Genomic DNA, 19528 nt, shown 5'->3' with positions numbered 1-19528 from the left:
CAATTTCAGACAAATGGTTGTTCAATCTCTTCTTATAAACTTCCAGTGTTGGAGCACCCACAATTTCTGGAGGCAAGCTGTTCCATTGATTAATTATTCTAACTGTCAGGAAATTTCTCCTTCGTTCTAGGTTGGTTCTCTCCTTGATTAGTTTCCATCCATTGTTTCTTGTACTGCCTTCAGGTGCTTTGGAGAATAGCTTGACTCTCTCTTCTTTGTGTCAGCCCCTTATATTGGAACACTGCTATCTTGTCATCCCTCATCCTTCTTTTCATGAAACTAGATATACCCAATTTCTGCAACTATTCTTCATATGTTTTAGCTTTCAATCCCCTAATCATCTTTGTAGACTTACTTTTATAACCCACACTCAAGGCGTTATAATCAGAAAAGTCTTTGGTAGAGTCTCCACTAAAGATCCACTTAGCCAAATTCTTTGAAACCCACAACTCATCTGTTCTTGAGAAGAATCTTCGTCTTTCTGAAAAGTAAGCATATTCTCATTTTTCTGTCTATGCATTCACTAACCCTAAATTGTCCATCAAACCAAAAGAACTGTTTGTCAATTTATCTTGAGTGACAGTAATATATTGGTTTTTCCTTGTAGGATCCCTATCATTTTGGTTGTTATCCTCTAAACCTATTTAGTCCATTTGTGGCCTAGAATGGGCAGTAAATGGGCAGCAAACAAACATAAAAATATTTTAAAAACAAAGTAAATACTGCTTAAGGAAAGGAAGGATAAAATGCAACAGATAATTATTTACTTTGCTAATAGTGGTTGCTAGACTATATCTCTGTGAGGGTGACTGCCATTTATATTTCATAAGTAGCTATATATTCTCAGGGTAAGAATGTTGTTAATGTAAATACATAACTGCCATTCATGAGCAAATGAGTGAAAAGAAAGGCCAGATTACTGTTATACAGAGAAAAACACTCATGATAATCACTACCAAAAATAAACTAAAAGAACATGTCAACCAAGGAGCATTAATCACTCAGTAGTGGTCTTTCAATAAAGTGAAAGTAGTGGTCCAATTTCATATAAAAGTCCTCTTAAAATAAGAAAGATTGAGGGAAATGAAGAGTTGATTGCCTCACCCACTTTTGTAAATTATTACAAGAAATACAGTTTACCTTACTTTACAATATAAACCACCCAGTTGGAAAATACTATGGCATTTCTTTTAAAAGCGGATCTTAAAAAAATAAATTAAAAGAAAATATAATTTGAAATATTTTTTCTTGAAGTTGAAAGTTGACATATTGGAATAATTCTGAGAGTGGGTTAATTCACATATTTACTTATACTGCAATATATTCTAAGGTATTCTTTCTACACTCTTTAGTCATGTGGGAAGAAAACTACTACCTATTTGTTAAATCTCACACGTAGTTCACAAAATCCTACCAAGTGGAATATATTTGACTGATTCTGGTATTTATAAATGTTCTATGAACTATAGAAAAGTAATGATTGCATAGTTGGGAAATAATTCAAAGAATGTTCTTTAAATGCTATGTTTCTCTTTGTGCTATTGAAATATAGGTATGAAGTCTGCGGTTGTATTGGAAATTATAAGAATCCCAATACAATAATTGAATAATTGTATACTAACGATTACAGACTTTGTGCTAAGTGGAAAAAGGAGAAAGAGTAAAAAAAATAAAATATTTAAGGAATGCAAGAATTAATCTATTGTTAAAAAATTAGGAGTTAATCTGCTTTAAAAATTAAATGAAATAAAAGCATTTTGTTAGTATTCTGTCGTGACCTGACAAATGCGCGCCGACAAAACTTTGCCTTTCATTGCCCAGTTTTATACATGCCATTTTAAAAGGAAGTCTCATTCTACTAAATAAACATTCTGTGCTGGATCAAATTCTACAAATTCTTTGAAATTCTGTAATGCAGTTGAATGTGCATGCTAATCAACAATGACATATATTAGAGGGTGAAAGGGTGCATTTCACCTTTAAAGCCCTACATGGCCTAGGACCTGGATATCTCCATGACTGCCTCCTGCCACATACCTCCCAGCGTCCAATAAGATCTCACAGGATGGGCCTTCTCCGGGTGCCGTCGACTACACAATGTCGACTGGCGGCTCCTCGGGGGAGAGCCTTCTCTGTAGCTGCCCCGGCCCTATGGAACGATCTACCCACTGAGATCCGGACCCTCCCTACTCTCTCAGCCTTCCGAAAGTCCACTAAGACCTGGTTGTTCCGGCAGGCCTGCTGATCCTTGATTGAGTTCCAGCCCCACTAAGAACTGAGTGCATGTTGTGTTCTTTTCACTTGCTTTGTTTTTGTATTCTAAATTTTTAGTATTTTTAAATTGTTTTTTATGTAAGCCGCCCAGAGTCCTTCGGGATTGGGCGGCATACAAATTTATTAAATCTTAATCTTAATTTCTGTCACAGTGTTTTAAAATTATCTCAGTTTCATTGTTCTCATAATGTTGTTTCTCCTCTTCCTTCAGTGCTGTTGGTACCTTTGCACGAGCTCTAGACTGCAGTAGTTCTGTAAGACAACCTAGTTTACACATGAGTGCAGCTGCTGCTTCGCGGGATATCACTTTGGTGAGATAATCTTTGAAATATACTTCCTTTGAAAGAATAATTTGCTAAAGAGATAAATTAAATCCTGCCATGATTTGTTGATGATATATTGTTGAGGATTTTGCATTTATATACAATGGATGTAAAATATTCAACCCAACTCTTGCTATTTGCTTTATTAACTAATCTTAGCAGGTGATGAGTTGTACTGGTTAATTGCTTAAAAATATTCTTTGATTTATTTAAAGAGAATTAGAATTTACAGAATGATGATGATTTTGCCAGGAATATTAAAAAAGAATTGTTATGTTTACTTTTTTTCCTGTAGTAAATAATTTCATATCTCTCTATGTTTATGGTATATAGTGAAAAGATATGCACAATTAGTATGGATATATCCAGTTGAACTGTACAAAGTATTCAGAAGAGATATTTGTAATGTATGGGAACATGAACAAATCACCATTGTTTGAATGGTTAAAGCCATTGCATCATTTGATCAGTTACTTCAGAAACCATGTGTGACTATTTGTACAGGCATTTATACACACAGCCATTGCAATAGGACAAAAGCAAAGTGAATAGGCTGCAGATACATTATTCTCGGTGAAAACATGAAGTGGTTGTGCATGTACACACATACCAAAATAAGTAGGAGTAGCTTTCCAACCAGCTCCATGAGCCTTACAAAGAATATGTCTGCTTTGATGATTGAATAAGAGGTCTTATTCACATACCTCATTATGTAGCAGTTCTTTCAAAATTATTGTGTTGTCCTAATACACAGTAATAGTAATTTGAGTTCTAATTTGCTTTTTAAACCAGAATTAAAGACTAATAAATGCATGTATCAACAGTATTGAGTGCCTAATCTGTGTTAATGACAGAATTCTAGACCAGTAAAAGTCATGCAGTCCCCCCCCCTCCCCTGGCAACTCCCAATTTTTTCCCCAAGCCCAGATAACACACATTAATGTTTAGCTGTTTAATCTACTAGAAGTAATTATTGGATTCCTTAAAAATTCTATTTTTTTCTCTAATTTAGATAGTGGCCATCTGGAGATGGAGGTGTTTAATAATGTCTGCATAGCCATATATTAGGGTTACTGGAATAATAGATCCCTAAACCTGGCAGAGAGTTGGTCTAGATCAGGGCTGTCTCACGCTCCACGGGCTGGATGTCATGCGCTGCCGACGCCCGGTTTGGCGAAGGGGGGAAAAAGTTGTGATACGTCCAGATGTTTAAAACAATTCTTCAAAATCCCTTCCAGCCTTTATATTCTGTCATTCTATTGTCTTAAGAGTGTAAAGAGTTATAACTATATAGTTGTTCATGGTGAATTTGAAAAGAGGGATTGACAAATAAGGGTTTTGCAGATCCATCAAGGAACCAAGAAAAACGGTCTGAGAAATGATTGGTTCCTGGCAGACTGCTACAACTGTCTTCCAAATGGATAGTTTGGGCCACCTGAAGATTTCTGCATGAATAAATAATGAGAAAAATGCTTGATGTATGTTTGGAATGTCACACTACGACTGAGGATATTCATTGTCAAATTCCTCTTACAAATGAGACACTAGAACAACAGTTAATTATTTTTCTATTTTTAATTACTCTCTTATTGTTTTTCTCCTTGGCATCATTACAATTCCTCTGCTTTTTTTTGCTCTTTAACTTTAACTTTACTAAAGATGTTATTTCTCAATTTTTATTGTTTTTTTCTTTTCTTTTATTACTTGGGTACAAAGAGAAATATTTTAAAAAAGAAATAAGAACAAATAAAAGAAATAAAACAAAAATAAATAAATAATAGGAATAATAACAAAAAGAAAAAGTGAAGAAGATGCAGCTGCTTTGTGTAAAGCCAGCAGGATGATTCTGGATCAGTCCTGGGTTGTTGGGAAAATAGGAGGAGGAAATATACTGCTAACATACTTTTTTCACATTCAGAAGGGAAATGTATAAGCAAATAAAAAGGACCCCCACTCTTAGGATTCATTACAGAAACTGTCCTGTGTGAACTAGAACAACATGCATTTCAAAACTATACACTGAAATTTTGCTATTGTTACATGGACTACATGTTTGTCATCATCAAAAGAAATGCATTGAAAGACTTTCATACCCTACTGAACTCCATCTTTCCATATATACAATTCACAATGGAGGAAGAAATGGCTAGACAATTACCATATTTTCTGGAGTATATGACGCACCAGAGTATAAGACGCACCGTTTTGAAGAGGCAATTTTTTTAAAAAAGTAGGTAGGTAGAGAGAGAGAGGGAGAGAAAGAGAGAGAAATTCAGTAGGTATGTAGAGAGAGAGAGTAGGTAGGTAGGTAGATAAAGGGAGAGAGAGAGAGAGAGAGTAGGTAGGTGGGGGAGAGAAATGTAGATAGGTAGGTAGATAGAGAAATAGAGAGAGACAAATAGAAAGATAGAGAAATACAGTATATAGGTAGGGAGACAGAGGGTAAGTAGGTTGGTAGGTAGAGGGGGAGAGAGAGAAAGAGAGAGAGAAATACAGTAGGTAGGTAGGGGAAGAGAGAGTGAGTAAGTAGGTAGGTAGATGTTTCCAGGTGTATTTATCCATGTGCTAGAGAAGGAAATCGCTGATAATATGCAGCACCTAAGACTTTGTTTCTGCTGGCACAGCACTTGATCAATGTAATTCTCATCAACCAGTTAAAGAGCTTTCCAAAGGGGGGGCAGAAAGGTTTTTGTACTCTGCAAACCTCCCAAAAACGGCCTGTTTTTCATGAAAACGGGCCCATTTTTTTAAAAAAAGGCATGAATAGCCTTGTGGGGGGGGGGGCTTTCAGAGTGCTCCTGGGGCGTGAGGGGTCCAAAAACGAGCAAAAAACGGGCCCATTTTTTGTCAAAAAATTGCATGCATAGCCTTTTGGAGGCTTAGAGTGCTGCTAACCCTAATCCCAGCTCCCAGGAGCTCTCTGGAAGCCTCCATAAGGGTATGCACAACCATTTTGGTGAAGGGATGGGGCTTCGGGAGACAAAAAATGCTGTATTCAATGTATAAGATGCACCCAGATTTTCAGCCTCTTTTTTGAGGAAAAAAGGTGCATCTTATACTCCGAAAAATACGGTACATTTTTAGACATGCTATTCAACAGGCAAGAAGATGAAAACCCAGAAACCACAATTTATCCAAAGTCACCAACATTCCACTCATTCTTTAGTTTCAGTAACAGCACACAAAAACACTGTATGGTAGGGTAAGAATACACTGTAGTACCCAGAAAGCTAAACAATTGAAAAGTACCGACGTGCACAATTCAGCAGAATGGATACTCGCAAGCATTTATTACGTCACATACAAAGCCTTGCACAATACATATAAAGGAGAGGAAGGAAAAAAGATGGTACAAGATCAATTATTTGACACATCTTGCCATACATCAAAAACATTTCAGAAGCAGTAGAACACAGCTTCTGAGATCTGCAAGTGGGCATCACACACCACCCAGCGGTTACCATACAAAGACAAATCATGCTTTGCAAAGATTGCTTGGAGGTGGGAGATACGTCTAATGTTATCTACCAGATCCCCTGTATAGATTGTTCCTGTGACTATTAGGACAGATGGGTAAGAAGTTAACAACCAGATTGGAAGAACACAGGGGAGCTGTCAGATGAGGAACCCAAATTAATTCGTAGACTCAAATTGCAATGAATAAAGTGTACATTCAATTTTTGCAGCTACTAAGATTGTACAGAGTGCAGGTACAAAGATAGCCAGAGAAATGATTGGAGCCTGGGAACGAGTCCCTTGTCAGTCAACAAGAATCCTGATTTACCACCTCTTATTGGGTACTTAGGAGCCAAGGACTTGGCAGCACAAAGAAACAACAGCTAATTGCTGGCCATCAACATATCAATCAACCAATAGGCAGGTACCATATAAATATGATCCATACAATATAGCACAAAGCATATATTTCAGTAGAGAGAAGTTCCCTGAATATGTACCCCGGCATGAATACAGAAGCTTGGAAGATTAAACTTCTGGTCCCCTCCCCAGTGACCAACCCAGATTGGATATTGTGTTGAATATGTTAGCCAGCTTGAGTTATTTGTAAAAAGAATAAAAGGCGGGATCTAAATAAATAAATATTTCAAACAACATAGTATGTACCCAGAAAATCTAGTTAACTTACGAAGATCTAGAATGAGTGTGATTCTTTTTTATCATTATATCCTTACATTAACAACATAATTGTGTTTATTTTGTCCTACTTCATGTTATTGCTTTGTGGCACCTAAAGCCAGGATTATATTTTCCTGCAACTAATCAAACCAGAATCAGAAGGCAGAGAATTTCTTTTATTATCATGCCAGCTTCTTCATGTATTATGAATTACTAGCTTGTGCTTGTATATTACACAACCTTCATTAGTTTTTCCTCTCTAATGAATGGAAGAGAATGGATGTAAGAATTGAATTTAATACACATTTTTATCATTTCTCCTCAGCCCAAAATGAATCCATGCATCATGGAAAGGTAGAAATAATGAGGATGAGGAAGTAAAACACAATTATTTCCAAATTACTTCTAGAGGATTGCCTTACTTGGCATACCATGAACTGAAATAAGAATGAGAAACTTGTATATTGAGGAAGTATGGCAGCAAAAGACTGATCTGTTTTTTGGTGTGAAGTCTAATAGGTGACTGTGTCAGGGCAAAGAAAAACTTGTATAAAGAAATTGAGAGCTAAGATAATTAAGTCCAAAACAATATTAGCCTTACCATACCAATTAGATAATAAAACTAATTGGCTATCTAGTAATGTTGGAGAGTCAATTCTCATCAGTGTTTCCCAAGGAAACAGTATTCCATAGAAATGGAATTGTAACGCAAGTTGTTGCCAGCAACTCCAGATGAAGCAAAATAGTCATCAAATCTGGACTCTCCCTAACTGATTTGCTGAACTGAAATAAATTTCCACTTCAGTTCATGGCTCTGCCTTGATAGGTTGATTTGCCAAGTCATAATACTATGTTGAAGATGTACATAGTCCTCACAAGACACATGGCAAGCTCCTTGAACTGGACTTGACTATAAATCATAGCCCCTTAATTTTAGGCATAGTTTGATAAGAATTCCCTCTAATACCTAGGGTAGCTTAATTCCATTAGTTTAATTTCCACTGTTTCAGCAGTGCTCCCTATTCATGCTTCCTGACCTTGAATCAGTGATGTCCCACTTTCTGAAAATTACTGATTCAATGGATTAACATGATAGGTCAAATGATTCATTGTAACATTTTATCCAAAAATCTATTTAATATATTATTATTTAATACTTATATGTAATCCTTTTCATTCCTAGTTTCATGCAATGGATACATTACATAAACACAACTATGACCTGAGCAGTGCTATTAGTGTTTTGGTTCCCCTTGGAGGTCCTGTTCTTTGTAGAGATGAAATGGAGGAATGGTCGGCATCAGAGGCTAGTTTGTTTGAAGAAGCCCTAGAGAAATATGGCAAAGACTTCAATGACATACGACAAGATTTTGTAAGTAGACATATCTAAATAATTATTAAATTGCCCTTAAGTCTTTTATAGCTTTTTCCCTATTCCACAGTCAATTAAGATAAATATTTGTTATTATGAGCCTATTTTTCTATATACTGTACAGTGTACACCAGTGGTCTCCAACCTTGGCAACTTTAAGATCTGTGGACTTCAAATCCCAGAGTTCTTCAGCCAGCAAAGCTTTGTTCAGTACAGGAAGAGATTGCTCCTGAAAAAGACCTAAATAGAAGAATTATTTTTCCCCTAGGGACAAAGTTTTTGAACCCTTTAACAGTGTTTCTTACAGTTTTAAATTCCAATAATAATGGTCAAGTGTATCATATATTCCAGTTCTTAGAAAAAAAGATTATATTTCGGTCAAGAGTTTACCAGGCAATCTCTTAATATATATTCACTTGAAACTATCAGAAGATCTTCTCTTCTTTCCCAACTGCCTTCATTGACATCGAATCACATATCACACATAGCTTAAATGACCACCAGGAGGCATTATGTGACAGTTTTTGTCTCATTTGGAACTTGTCAAATATAGCTGGAACCTATGTGGATTCTTTGGGTTCAAACCTCTACTGGGAATCAGACGTATGAATCTTTGCACTTCAGATAATAGTATGTTAGTTTTAGAAACTGTCTAGCTATTGGTGTTCAGTGGAGATGCATCAAAAGATATATGGAATCCATTAGAATAGTATATGCTATCTACCTTCCCTTATCCTTCAGAGGAGAGTGGTACAGATGTTACATAATGTTATGCCCTTATGCCTAGGTTTTATGTGACTTTCATCTCTACAAAAAATAGTTTTTCTCCGATAGCCCAACTGTTTCATCATTTACTTTTTAAAAATATAATTTTGTATTTAATGTTTTTCAGCTTCCTTGGAAATCTCTGACTAGCATCATTGAATATTATTATATGTGGAAAACCACAGATAGATATATTCAGCAGGTAATTTTTTTGCATTTATAACATCCAAATGTACAATCTGATATAAACCAATATCTAAATGAACAATTTTAAGAGGGGGCTTTCAGGCATTACAAAATCCCTATATAAAAGGTTCAACTAAATGGCTATGTGTATGTTGTCAGCATTCCAAATATCATGCAGAATTAAATCAGAGTCCAAGGCAGAGCTACCCTTAAAGTTCCAATTTAATAAGACAGACATCTTGGCAATAAACTCTGGAATCGCAATTCTGAAAACTTCCTGGGATCCCACCCAGTTGAAAGTTTGTGATCTTATCCCCACACCCATAAATCCATCACATGGTCCAATCTTCTTCGGCCATGCTGGCATCTCCACCCAGCTGGTTCTGGTCAGGTGCAGAGGTGACCTTGGGCTTCTAGAATGGAATAACAACAACACATTCCACAATTCTACTCCTATCTATTCCTCCTCCCAATTACTACACTAATGAAACGGCATAGGAAAATAATAGAGTGTGTGGCAGGCCAAAGATCCTAAAAAGGAATATAATTGCAGGCCTGACACATGTAACATAAAGCCTCCGTCCTCACTCCAGCTGTTTTGCTCTAAATCATGCGTTGGTAGTTGTGTAACACATTTCTATCCTTTCAATCAGCACTGTATACCTGGATGTGTTCAAAGCATGGGAGCTGGGAAGTTAAATGATCTGTGAGACATTGCCATTGAGCTTTTACTGGGTTTGTTTTTGGCTATTTAGATTTTTACACTTTTGTTGATATTCTGTTTTGTATTGTTTTGTAGTGTGTTGTTAGCCAGCAGGGGTCGCATCTGTGAAATGGGTTGCAATGTAATTTGAGCAAGCAGATAAACCTGGAGGAAACTGGGTTGAGGAAGGCAATGTTAGATTACCATGCATAATAATTTCAAAATACTAATTCCTGTAATTTCATTTCCCCCCTAAGGGTTTAATTAGACCTGAAGGCATTCAGGATTTAGAGTAATTGAAACTTGTTGCCCTGAATCTAGAATAGCTGTTATGCAAAACTGAATTTTTATGGCAGGACAAAACATCAGGAATTTGACCTATTATTTTATTGTCATCATGCTAAGATATCTTTCAGGCTATTCTAGAGGTTTTACTAATTACTAATTCTCTTTCCTGGATCTCTGGATTCAGGCCTTTTCATTGAATTATTATAGTTACACTTCCTGAAATTTGATCTTTTGCCATTAATGGCAGCTATGCAGCGTTTACACTACCCTAGCCAAAGTTGTCTCATAAATGAAGATAACAAATCATAGTTTGGATCCAACTTATTTGAATGGTTTATCATCTACTGGTAGTAGTTTCACATGAATTATATGTGATTTATAGTTTCAGGATCCAGGCATAATTGAGAAAGATAACTTGTCTTTCACTTTCGTCTTCTTGCAAGCAGAATAATAAAAAAAGGTATACACACGCACAAAGTCTTCTACAGCTTGATTTCAGTCACCTGACTCGGAGACAGTGAAACTAAGACATCGGTGTTTGTTGCCTTTTTCCATAAAACTTTACAGTGTCATTGCAGCTCACTCTTTAGCAATTTCTTATAGAATGAGCCATTCCAATTGCATTATACTTATACCTTGTTCTTTGGCTGTTTGTGATCCAATAGATGCAGAACAGAGTTTTTTCCAACTCATTGTTAAATTAACTAATTCAACTATTCTTTTTCAACTGACATGTTAAAGAGCAGAAGGGTCCATATTATTGCTACATACACAGTGGAAAACATTGTGAAAAAGCTTATCAGAAGTGGTAAATAAGGATTTGTGCGTAACTAAATTTTATACTGTATGGATATAATCACACCTCCCAACTAGCTTTCCTTAGCTTATTTTAGTACAAAACATTATAAATTCTTCTTTAAATTTAAATAGATTTCTTCCCATTAAATTCATGTGTGATATCATTGCTTAGATCCTATAAAATAGTATTTTAACTTGTATGATGAACTTTGAGCAAAAATGTTTCTTAGCTTCTGGGGTTGTGAGTCAATGTTAATATGATCAGTTTTAAAGGTTTGTCTGCTCTAGGTGTTTTCAGATAGGAAATCTAACAGTGATTATGATAAGTTATTTTTAATGTATTTTTATTGACTGAATCTGTCCCCCAAACCTGAAATTATTATGGACTTTGTTATTTAATAAAAACTGTAATATGTGTGTGCATTATATCATATTTGTGCATGAGTATGTATTGTAGTAATGATTGCAATTATTTGGAATATGTTAGCAATTACTTTAGCAACCTCATTGTTTTTTGTGTTATTGTAAAAACTCACCTTAAAGCAGTGTTTTTCAACCACTGTGCCGCGGCACACTAGTGTGCCGTGACATAGTGTAAGGTGTGCCGTGGGAGAATTACTTTATATATAGTCAATATAGGCACAGAGTTAAAAAAAAATTAACATTTTCTAATGGTGGTGTGCCTCGTGATTTTTTTCATGAAAAAAGTGTGCCTTTGCACAAAAAAGGTTGAAAAACACTGCCTTAAAGAATGCTATAATGTTCTTTCTTTGGTTAACTCCCAGGGTTTTTGTTGATACTCTTAAACATAAGCAGGAGATCTAGTTTTGACAGTACTGACTTTTCAAATGTTTAGAAATCTGAGGATCTTACAGGAATTGTCCTTGGCCCATCTCAGTTCTATGTAATGTTTCCTAGTTATAAATATACAGAAACAAATCCACATTTCATTTGAATGCAAGTTCAACTTAAATTTGTGCATGAAAATTTTAGCTTAAACTATTTTGTCAATTCAGAGAAATCAAATCTTTAAATAAAGATGTTGTTAATATTTTTAAATAAATTCTGTTAAAAAAATTAAAAGATAAAATCTAACACAAACTAATAGAGAATAAAGAAAACAAAAAGGGGAAAAAGAAAAATCAAAAGTGCAGAAAGAAAAGATAAAAAAATATTTTGCAGCAAATATAAGCATAATTACAAAGTTATCTCTTACTCTATGATTACAAAATAAACCTGTTTTTTTTTCATTTTCATCTAATTTTTTTGTAATCAAATTAGCAAGTCATAGTGCTAAGTTTTTGTGTTTCATGCAAAAAGTCTATAAGCATTTTCCTTTCTCTAATCAAGGAAGTGCATTTAGCTATATGCAAGAAATGTTATTAAATTGATATACTGTTTTCTTCTTATGGGATGCCTACAGTGACTGACTGATTCTTAAAACAGCTTTGTTAAAAGTTTTCATTAAGGTTGCTATTTTTAAGTTGTAATTAAATTAAATTAAATTATTCAAACCCAATGAGAGAAATCCAACTATGAGTACTCAAGTGAATAAAAAATCTGGTAGAGTCTAATTGTATCTGGAAGGGATATCTAGAAGTGAAGTGTCACTATAGCAAAACCATTTCCTTGAGTGCCTTTGCAGCCAAATCTCCATGGACAGAAGCCTCTGAAGCCTCTGATATATGTCTTAAAGACTAAGAAGTTTAAAGTAATATTTTGCACAACATTGTAATGTTAACATTGTGTTAGGCACTAAATTATTCATCTTTTCTATTAGAAACGTCTAAAAGCTGCTGAAGCAGAAAGTAAACTGAAACAAGTTTACATACCAACTTAGTAAGTATAACAAACACTAATACTTTTATTTTAAAATTAATTTCAGTGTATGGACAACAAATCTCAGGTTTTTTTATTATATATATATAAAGATTGGATTTTTATTGATATACACATAAGCAGTAATCAGATTTCAGGCTGGGTTACAGCACTGAGGTGTCATTGATCATGCTTCTGGGTAGCTTCTGGCAGACCCAGGACAAGGAAGTGCATCCATTCTACTCCTTGAAGATATTGGTATCCTTTTGGTGGCAACCTAGGAGATTGAGAGTGGGGGCATGTTCTTCTCCATCCTCTTGAGACCAGTTCCAGTCAGTATTGGTGGGGAGTGAGGAGTCTATCCGTAGTCCTCTGCTTTGCAGGGTTCCATAGGACTCCTGCTCCTAATTAATGTCAGAAAGCTGCTTATTGAGGCCATTCATTAGTATGGGGTTAAAATCATCTGCATGTTATTATGTCATTTATATACCTCTACTCTGGACTGTCCAAGGCTGTTGAGGCTCTTTTTCAGTGTCTGGAGGATTTGAGGATTTGGCTAGGGAAAAACAGACTTTGTCTCCACCCTAACAAGATCAAGGGACTGTGAATTTAAGACTCCCACCCTCAATCTAGATATTTTCCACTATTATCATAGATTGAGTTAATTCTCCCAGATAGAGTGGATATTTAAATTGAAGATCAGATGCCAGTTGGGGTCCAAAAAGCTTTTGAAAAAATTCTTTTTGTGTACCAGCTATGCCCATTCCTAGATCTGGCGGTATTGCTCAGTCATTCAACCACTTCCTGGTTGAAATATTGCAGTGTAATGTAGATCAGGCTGCACTTGAAAAGCATTTTGGTCCCAAATGTCATACAGAAAATTACAGTATACCACAATGTGTATATGTAACATCATTTTTGCATGAGATACACTGGGTCCCACTAGGCTTTTGAATGTAATTCGGGATTCTAGATGTTATCTTTAAAACCCTGCATGCTTATTTCTGGGACTTTCTGTTTCTTGTAGTCATCCCACTACTGGCAATGCTTCTTTCTGTGAAGCTGCATCACTTAGTGGGAGTTACTTGAAGGTTTAGGGTGAAGTTCAGAATAATTGCTAGATGCCACTCTGAGGCATGGCTAGCTGTGGTATTCTGAAAGGTAAAGTCCACAGGTCTTAAAAGTTACCACTTTTAAACGATCCTGCTTTATAGCATCAAATGCAGAATTTTTTTATAGCAATCACAAAACTTTCTTCTATAGTAAATGGAACTTGGTTGTAACCAGTGTGGTAATAAATTACAGCTTTTCGAGAAAAATCTAAGCGTTTTAAACATGTTTTGGCATTTTCATAGAAAATATATAGTAGCATTTACCTGTACTCTTGACAATTATATCAGCAGTAGAAATGTGTGGATCAATGATTTGATTCCATTTGATGTGGCATATCAAGTTGATTTAACACTTTGATTCAAACATATTTGATTCAGATCATATTGATCATCTGAACCAAAGTCATTTTGGTTCATGGCTCAGTTGAATTGCTAACCAACCTTTGAATCAAACTTTCACATAGCTTTTGTAGTTAGCTAAGAATTTATTTAAAAATGTTTCTGCCATATAGCTCATGCAATTAATGCATGTGTGATCATTTTAAAGCAACAAACCGAATCCCAGTCAGATATCCAGCAATAATGGAAAACCAGGCGCCATGAATGGGGCAGTTGGAGCACCACACCAGACTCAGAACTCACTAATAGGCCGTGCTTGTGAAAGTTGCTACAGTAAGTAAAAGTGTGATGCGTCTGTGTCCGTGTGCATGCATGTCCTCGGAGAAGTGTATGGAACTCTTTCTTCTGGAAGTAGCTTCCTCATAAAAAGGAGAATGTGAAGTGAATGGAGAAATCGAGTCACAAAAAGTTCTATGTGTATATCATTCATCAAGAGTTTTAAGTATGTATATATCATTGTAAAGAGAGCTTGCAATTAGTCTATGCTATTTTTGAAAAAGTATACTGTCATCCTGTGCCTCTATATTTATGTGTAAATATATTAGTAAATATTTGTCCTACATAGATTGATTAGATTTTATTTTCTTCTTCTTTTAGTTACACAGTCGCATCAATGGTATTCCTGGGGTCCACCCAACATGCAGTGTAGATTATGTGCACCATGTTGGATTTATTGGAAAAAGTATGGTGGTCTTAAAATGCCAACTCTAACAAATGAAGATAGATTTTCACCCAATCAAACCACAGAGGTAATGCTTCATTGTTGTTAGTACTTAGCATCTTTGCTATTTTATCTTAATTCATGTGCTTCATTTTCTTTTGTATATATTAAAATATATTTAAATCATTGTATGACTTACTCAGTCAGCTAACTTTTACAAGTTTTGTGTATGCTACTAAGTTACAGTATCTCCCCATTTAGTGCTTACCAAATGTGTTGGAATTATATCTACATCATAGTATTTAAGTCTGTATTTAGGGACATAACTTCCTTGAATAATTTCTTGCACTTCCCACTTACTTGGCCAACCATGCTGCACCCACATTCCATTCCCAATTCTGTCTTGCCTGTTTTCCTCCTGATACAACTCCAGATCATCAGTCTCAATTTTGACTCCTCTTCCTCCAGCTTGGCTGTCCTGATAGGTTTTCATCATGTATCTTGCCTAGTAGGAAAATGAAGTTGTCTTATTCTTCAGCCACAGCAATATGTACATCCAAGAGGCCATGGCTAAAGAAGAGGTAGGTGATAGAAGAGCAGGGAGCAAGAACATTGGAACCTCCTGTTGGATATTGCAAAGTGTCCACTCAGCCTGAGCCTGTCTCTTGTAAAGCTCCTTTCTATGGAATGAACTTTTAGGTTTGTTCTTGATAATTTCAGAGTCCAACACAGATACAGATCAATGCATAGATGGGATTCCAGACAGAAATGTGTTTACATTCAATGTCATTGTTATTGTTGTTACTGTTATTTTCCTTTTGTTATTTATTAAATGTATATGTCACCAATCTCCGAACAATCTCTGGGTGGTTATACACCAAAAATATTTTAAAAAAGAAAAGAAATACAATGATAGACCAAAAATGAAAATTTATTTATATATTGATTTGATTTGATTTGTATAATTGGCCATCTAAAACCACTGACTTTGGGTGCCAGTGTGGTTATTATTGTTATTCTTATTTATTTCAGGATTCATGTGTCCGAACACATATGTCACGACAAGCAACTCAGGGCATACCAGTCCGGAACACTGGTAGTCCAAAATCTGCAGTGAAGACACGTCAATCTTTCTTTCTTCATACTACATATTTGACTAAACTTGCCCGCCAGGTTTGCAGAAATACCTTACAACTGAAGCGAGCTGCAAGAAGACCTTTTGCCCTTATTAACTGTGCTGCCATTAGGGCAGAATGTAAGATGTTTCTAAATTCTTAGTTTAATATGTCATTATTCCAACCACTTTCTGTTGTCTTTTTTTTGTCCATTATTATTATTATTAATATTATTTTGGCAATAAACATATTTCTGTCTGTATTCCCTTTGTGTTAATTTTATTTTCATTTGTCTTGTCACCAAAGAAAGTTTTCTAAAACTAATGTAAAATTATAGAAAAAATAAATTTATTACTTACTGAATAATAAAATAAGTTTCTTAAGCAAATAATGGGCAGACTATCCTAGATTTGTGCACCTGCTTCAGATACTTTTGCCATGTATTTCCTTTAATTTCTCAATATTTAATTTATCTGGTGGAAAACAGGCTCACAAACTATTTCTTGATATAGTATGAAGATTGATTAAATTGATTGTAGATCCAAACATGGCCCATTGAAATTATATTTTAAAAATCCCATTAGTTTAAGAATGAATATTAATATTCATGGACAATATTCAGATAATGGCACTGCACTTTATCTTTGTTAATGACCTTCTCTACTGGAACAGCATGAAAGCAGGTGCAGAAGACTTTTTGAAAGACATATACGAGGACAAATTTCAGGATAATTTTATGAGTTGTCCTAATGGCCATTTCATCACAAGAAATGAACTATTTTTGAGGTAGCTGTAGGTTCTTGTCATTTGTTTAATGGCAGTAGCAAAAACCTAGGACCCCTGTCACATAAGACACCCCTAAGGTGAATCCTTTCCTTTTTGTACATTTTGTGCTTCTCAGTTCACTTCCGCATCATTGGTCAGCTAATTGTTGTCATATGATTCTCACATTTCTGAGTCAAAATGGTGTGCATTTTTTCAGTATCATTTTACTGGAAAGTGACTGAATATACAAAGTTGCTGGTTTATATGATTTTTAACATTTTATTTTATTCATAAATTTTATGTGATCACTCATCTTACAAACAAGTGACTCTGTGTGGTGTACAACAATGCTAAAAATAATGTATACCAAACTAGGGAGGGAGGATATTCCATAAAATGGGCCACCCCAGCAGAAAAGGCGCACTGCCTAGGATCTGCCAACTGTAGCTCCTCAGCCAGTGAGAGCCACAGCATACCTGTTCTGCTGGATCTGCTAAGATGGGTAGATGAGGGAGCCACAATACCTTATATAACCCAATCCCATGCCATCTAGGGCTTTAAAGGTCAAAAAAAGTATCTTGAATTGGACCAAGAAACAGACTGGTAACCAGTGCAGCTTGTGGAGCAGAGGTGTAACATGTGTTCTAGAAGAACTGGTACCTATGCTGCTGCATTTTGCATTAGCTGAAGCTCCTGGAAGGTCTTCAAGGGTAGTCCCGTGCATTAAAATGGTCTGGCTGGGAGGTAACTGTAGAGTTATTTTTAAAATGTGAATGTTTTTATATGTTAAAATTTGCCTCTGTTTTGCAAATTGAGAGTTGAAGCAAAGAGGATTTTAAGAGTTGAACACTTTTCAGAAAAAAATTTAAAGACTTTTCCATATTATTTTTAAGCCTTTCTTCATGCGTTTATTTCTTTTCACAAAACATAGCTCTCACACTTTTTTTTCATTTATTTAAATTTTTCATTGATAGCTTTGCTTTTAAAGTGGGTAACACGTTTATGTAATATAATCATTTTCTATTGCGAAAAAGATAGAATTAATTCTAGGTATACAATAAATAACACACCATGTGGTACATTAGTGAATATGAGACTGAGGAGGGAGAGATACCTTGACCCAAAGTCTGTTCCTTGTCTCTAAGCAGGATATACAGGGTTTTCTGACACACCTGCTACCCGTTTATGGTTCTTCAAAACCAGGTTAATTTATATCCAATGGGATGCTAACAGTAATGCCCAAATGAACTAGTAATAAACTGCTATACAATATATAGAATAGTTTGTAAACATTAATTTATATAATTCATTTTAAGTTATTTGTACTATTAATATTCTTACAAGAGCTGGTTTAGGACTATTTTAGTTGGATCCATTTCTCTATAGAGATTTGGACCTTAATTACTTGGGCAATGTGACAAACATCCATCACAAGTGAACATACGTTCGGACATCTTAAAATTGTTAAACTCTTAAATATTTTATACACCATGATATAATGAGAGATAGATTATAAATAATATGCAATATTATTTAACCTGTTACAATTTATTTCATAATTCATGTTCTATTTCTTTACTTTTTCTTAATTGTGGATACTTGCACACAAAATCAGTGTTACTAATTCGTGACAGCTAATTATACCATTAATTATACCATTATACCATTTGATTATACCATCAAATAGCATCAATAAGATATTGAGTATGATCAATTTTTGAGAACCTAAAAGTATGTAAGTTTAGTTTGCATGTCATTTAGTTACACAATTTTCCTTTGGTTCCATGATTTTATTGGGCTTTCTGCAGAATAGTGCAGTCTTTTTCTTTTTTTTTACTATTACATCTGCAAAGGGAAATAAAGGTATACTGTTAAGGCAATCATAATGTCTGGTACTCAAGGGAAATAATGAGTAAACAGTCACAAGTTTGTTCCTCCAAAAAATATTCGGTCTTGAAATGCGATCTTTGAAAGCTGCTATTTACATACTTTAGATGTTGCTCTACAGTACTATCAAATTGAATCTTGAAGGTTTTGCTATTGACAAAAGATTTTAAATAATTAATCTTGATCCAGCATCTGGAAGACTATAATAAAAGAATTAGTGGAATACAGTATATTTGGCTTCAATTACAAATTGCACCAATTGGTTTTGCAATGGTGAGGACTAGATATTCTTTTTAGATATCTTTTTAGATATGAAGATCTCTAAACATGATGAAACAGGCTGGCTCCAGGTCAGCAAAGGAAACACCTTTGAGTAACATTTCTTTAGATATTCAAGCTGCGTACTGGATATATATTGGAAGATGAGCATGGCTTTAAAATTGGAAGAACAAACAATAACCTGCATTATGCTGGTGATGCTACCTAGATAGATGGGAATAATATGATCTGAAAGCTCTAGTAGTAGAAGTCAAGAAGCACAGTTAAAATTAAATACAAACATTAAGCCAATAACTAAATGTGAGGCCAGTTTGTTGTGATGGTTAAGGCATCATGCTAGAAACCGCAAGACTGAGTTCTAGTCCCAGTTTAGGCACAAAGCTAGCTGGGTGACCTTCAGCCAATCCCTTTCTCTCAGCCCTCAGAAGCTGACAATGGCAAGACACTTGAAATCTTGCCAAGAAAATTGCAGGGACTTCTCTAGGCAGTTGGCAGGAGTCAAGGCTGACTGGAAGGCACCAACACATAGTGATAGTATAGCAAGCAGTCTTAGAACTGACAAGATACTGAAGTGGTGGATAGTTCGTTTCTTTTAGGATCAACTATAAAAGAGTCAGATGTCAAGAAATATGTTGCAGATTAACTGTAG

General features: G+C 35.2%; 1 protein-coding gene across 3 annotated transcripts in view; it reads left to right on the top strand.

The window, feature by feature from the left end:
* The window catches only part of MTA3 (metastasis associated 1 family member 3), a 122405-nt gene that overhangs the window by 58024 nt on the left and 44853 nt on the right, over positions 1-19528 (top strand). For all 3 annotated transcript variants that reach the window (XM_087717719.1, XM_087717717.1, XM_087717718.1), the window contains exons 8-14: positions 2486-2585; positions 7915-8103; positions 8996-9070; positions 12624-12682; positions 14321-14445; positions 14770-14921; positions 15866-16088. In XM_087717719.1, the coding sequence (XP_087573845.1) occupies positions 2486-2585; positions 7915-8103; positions 8996-9070; positions 12624-12682; positions 14321-14445; positions 14770-14921; positions 15866-16088 (923 nt within the window). The remainder of the gene's footprint in view (positions 1-2485; positions 2586-7914; positions 8104-8995; positions 9071-12623; positions 12683-14320; positions 14446-14769; positions 14922-15865; positions 16089-19528) is intronic.

Source organism: Thamnophis sirtalis, unplaced genomic scaffold, assembly GCF_051295495.1.
Source record: "Thamnophis sirtalis isolate CommonGarterSnake01/CBP01778 unplaced genomic scaffold, rThaSir2_p1.2 scaffold_6, whole genome shotgun sequence".
Classification (NCBI taxonomy): Eukaryota; Metazoa; Chordata; class Lepidosauria; order Squamata; family Natricidae; genus Thamnophis; species Thamnophis sirtalis.
This window is presented reverse-complemented; position numbering and strand designations above follow the sequence as displayed.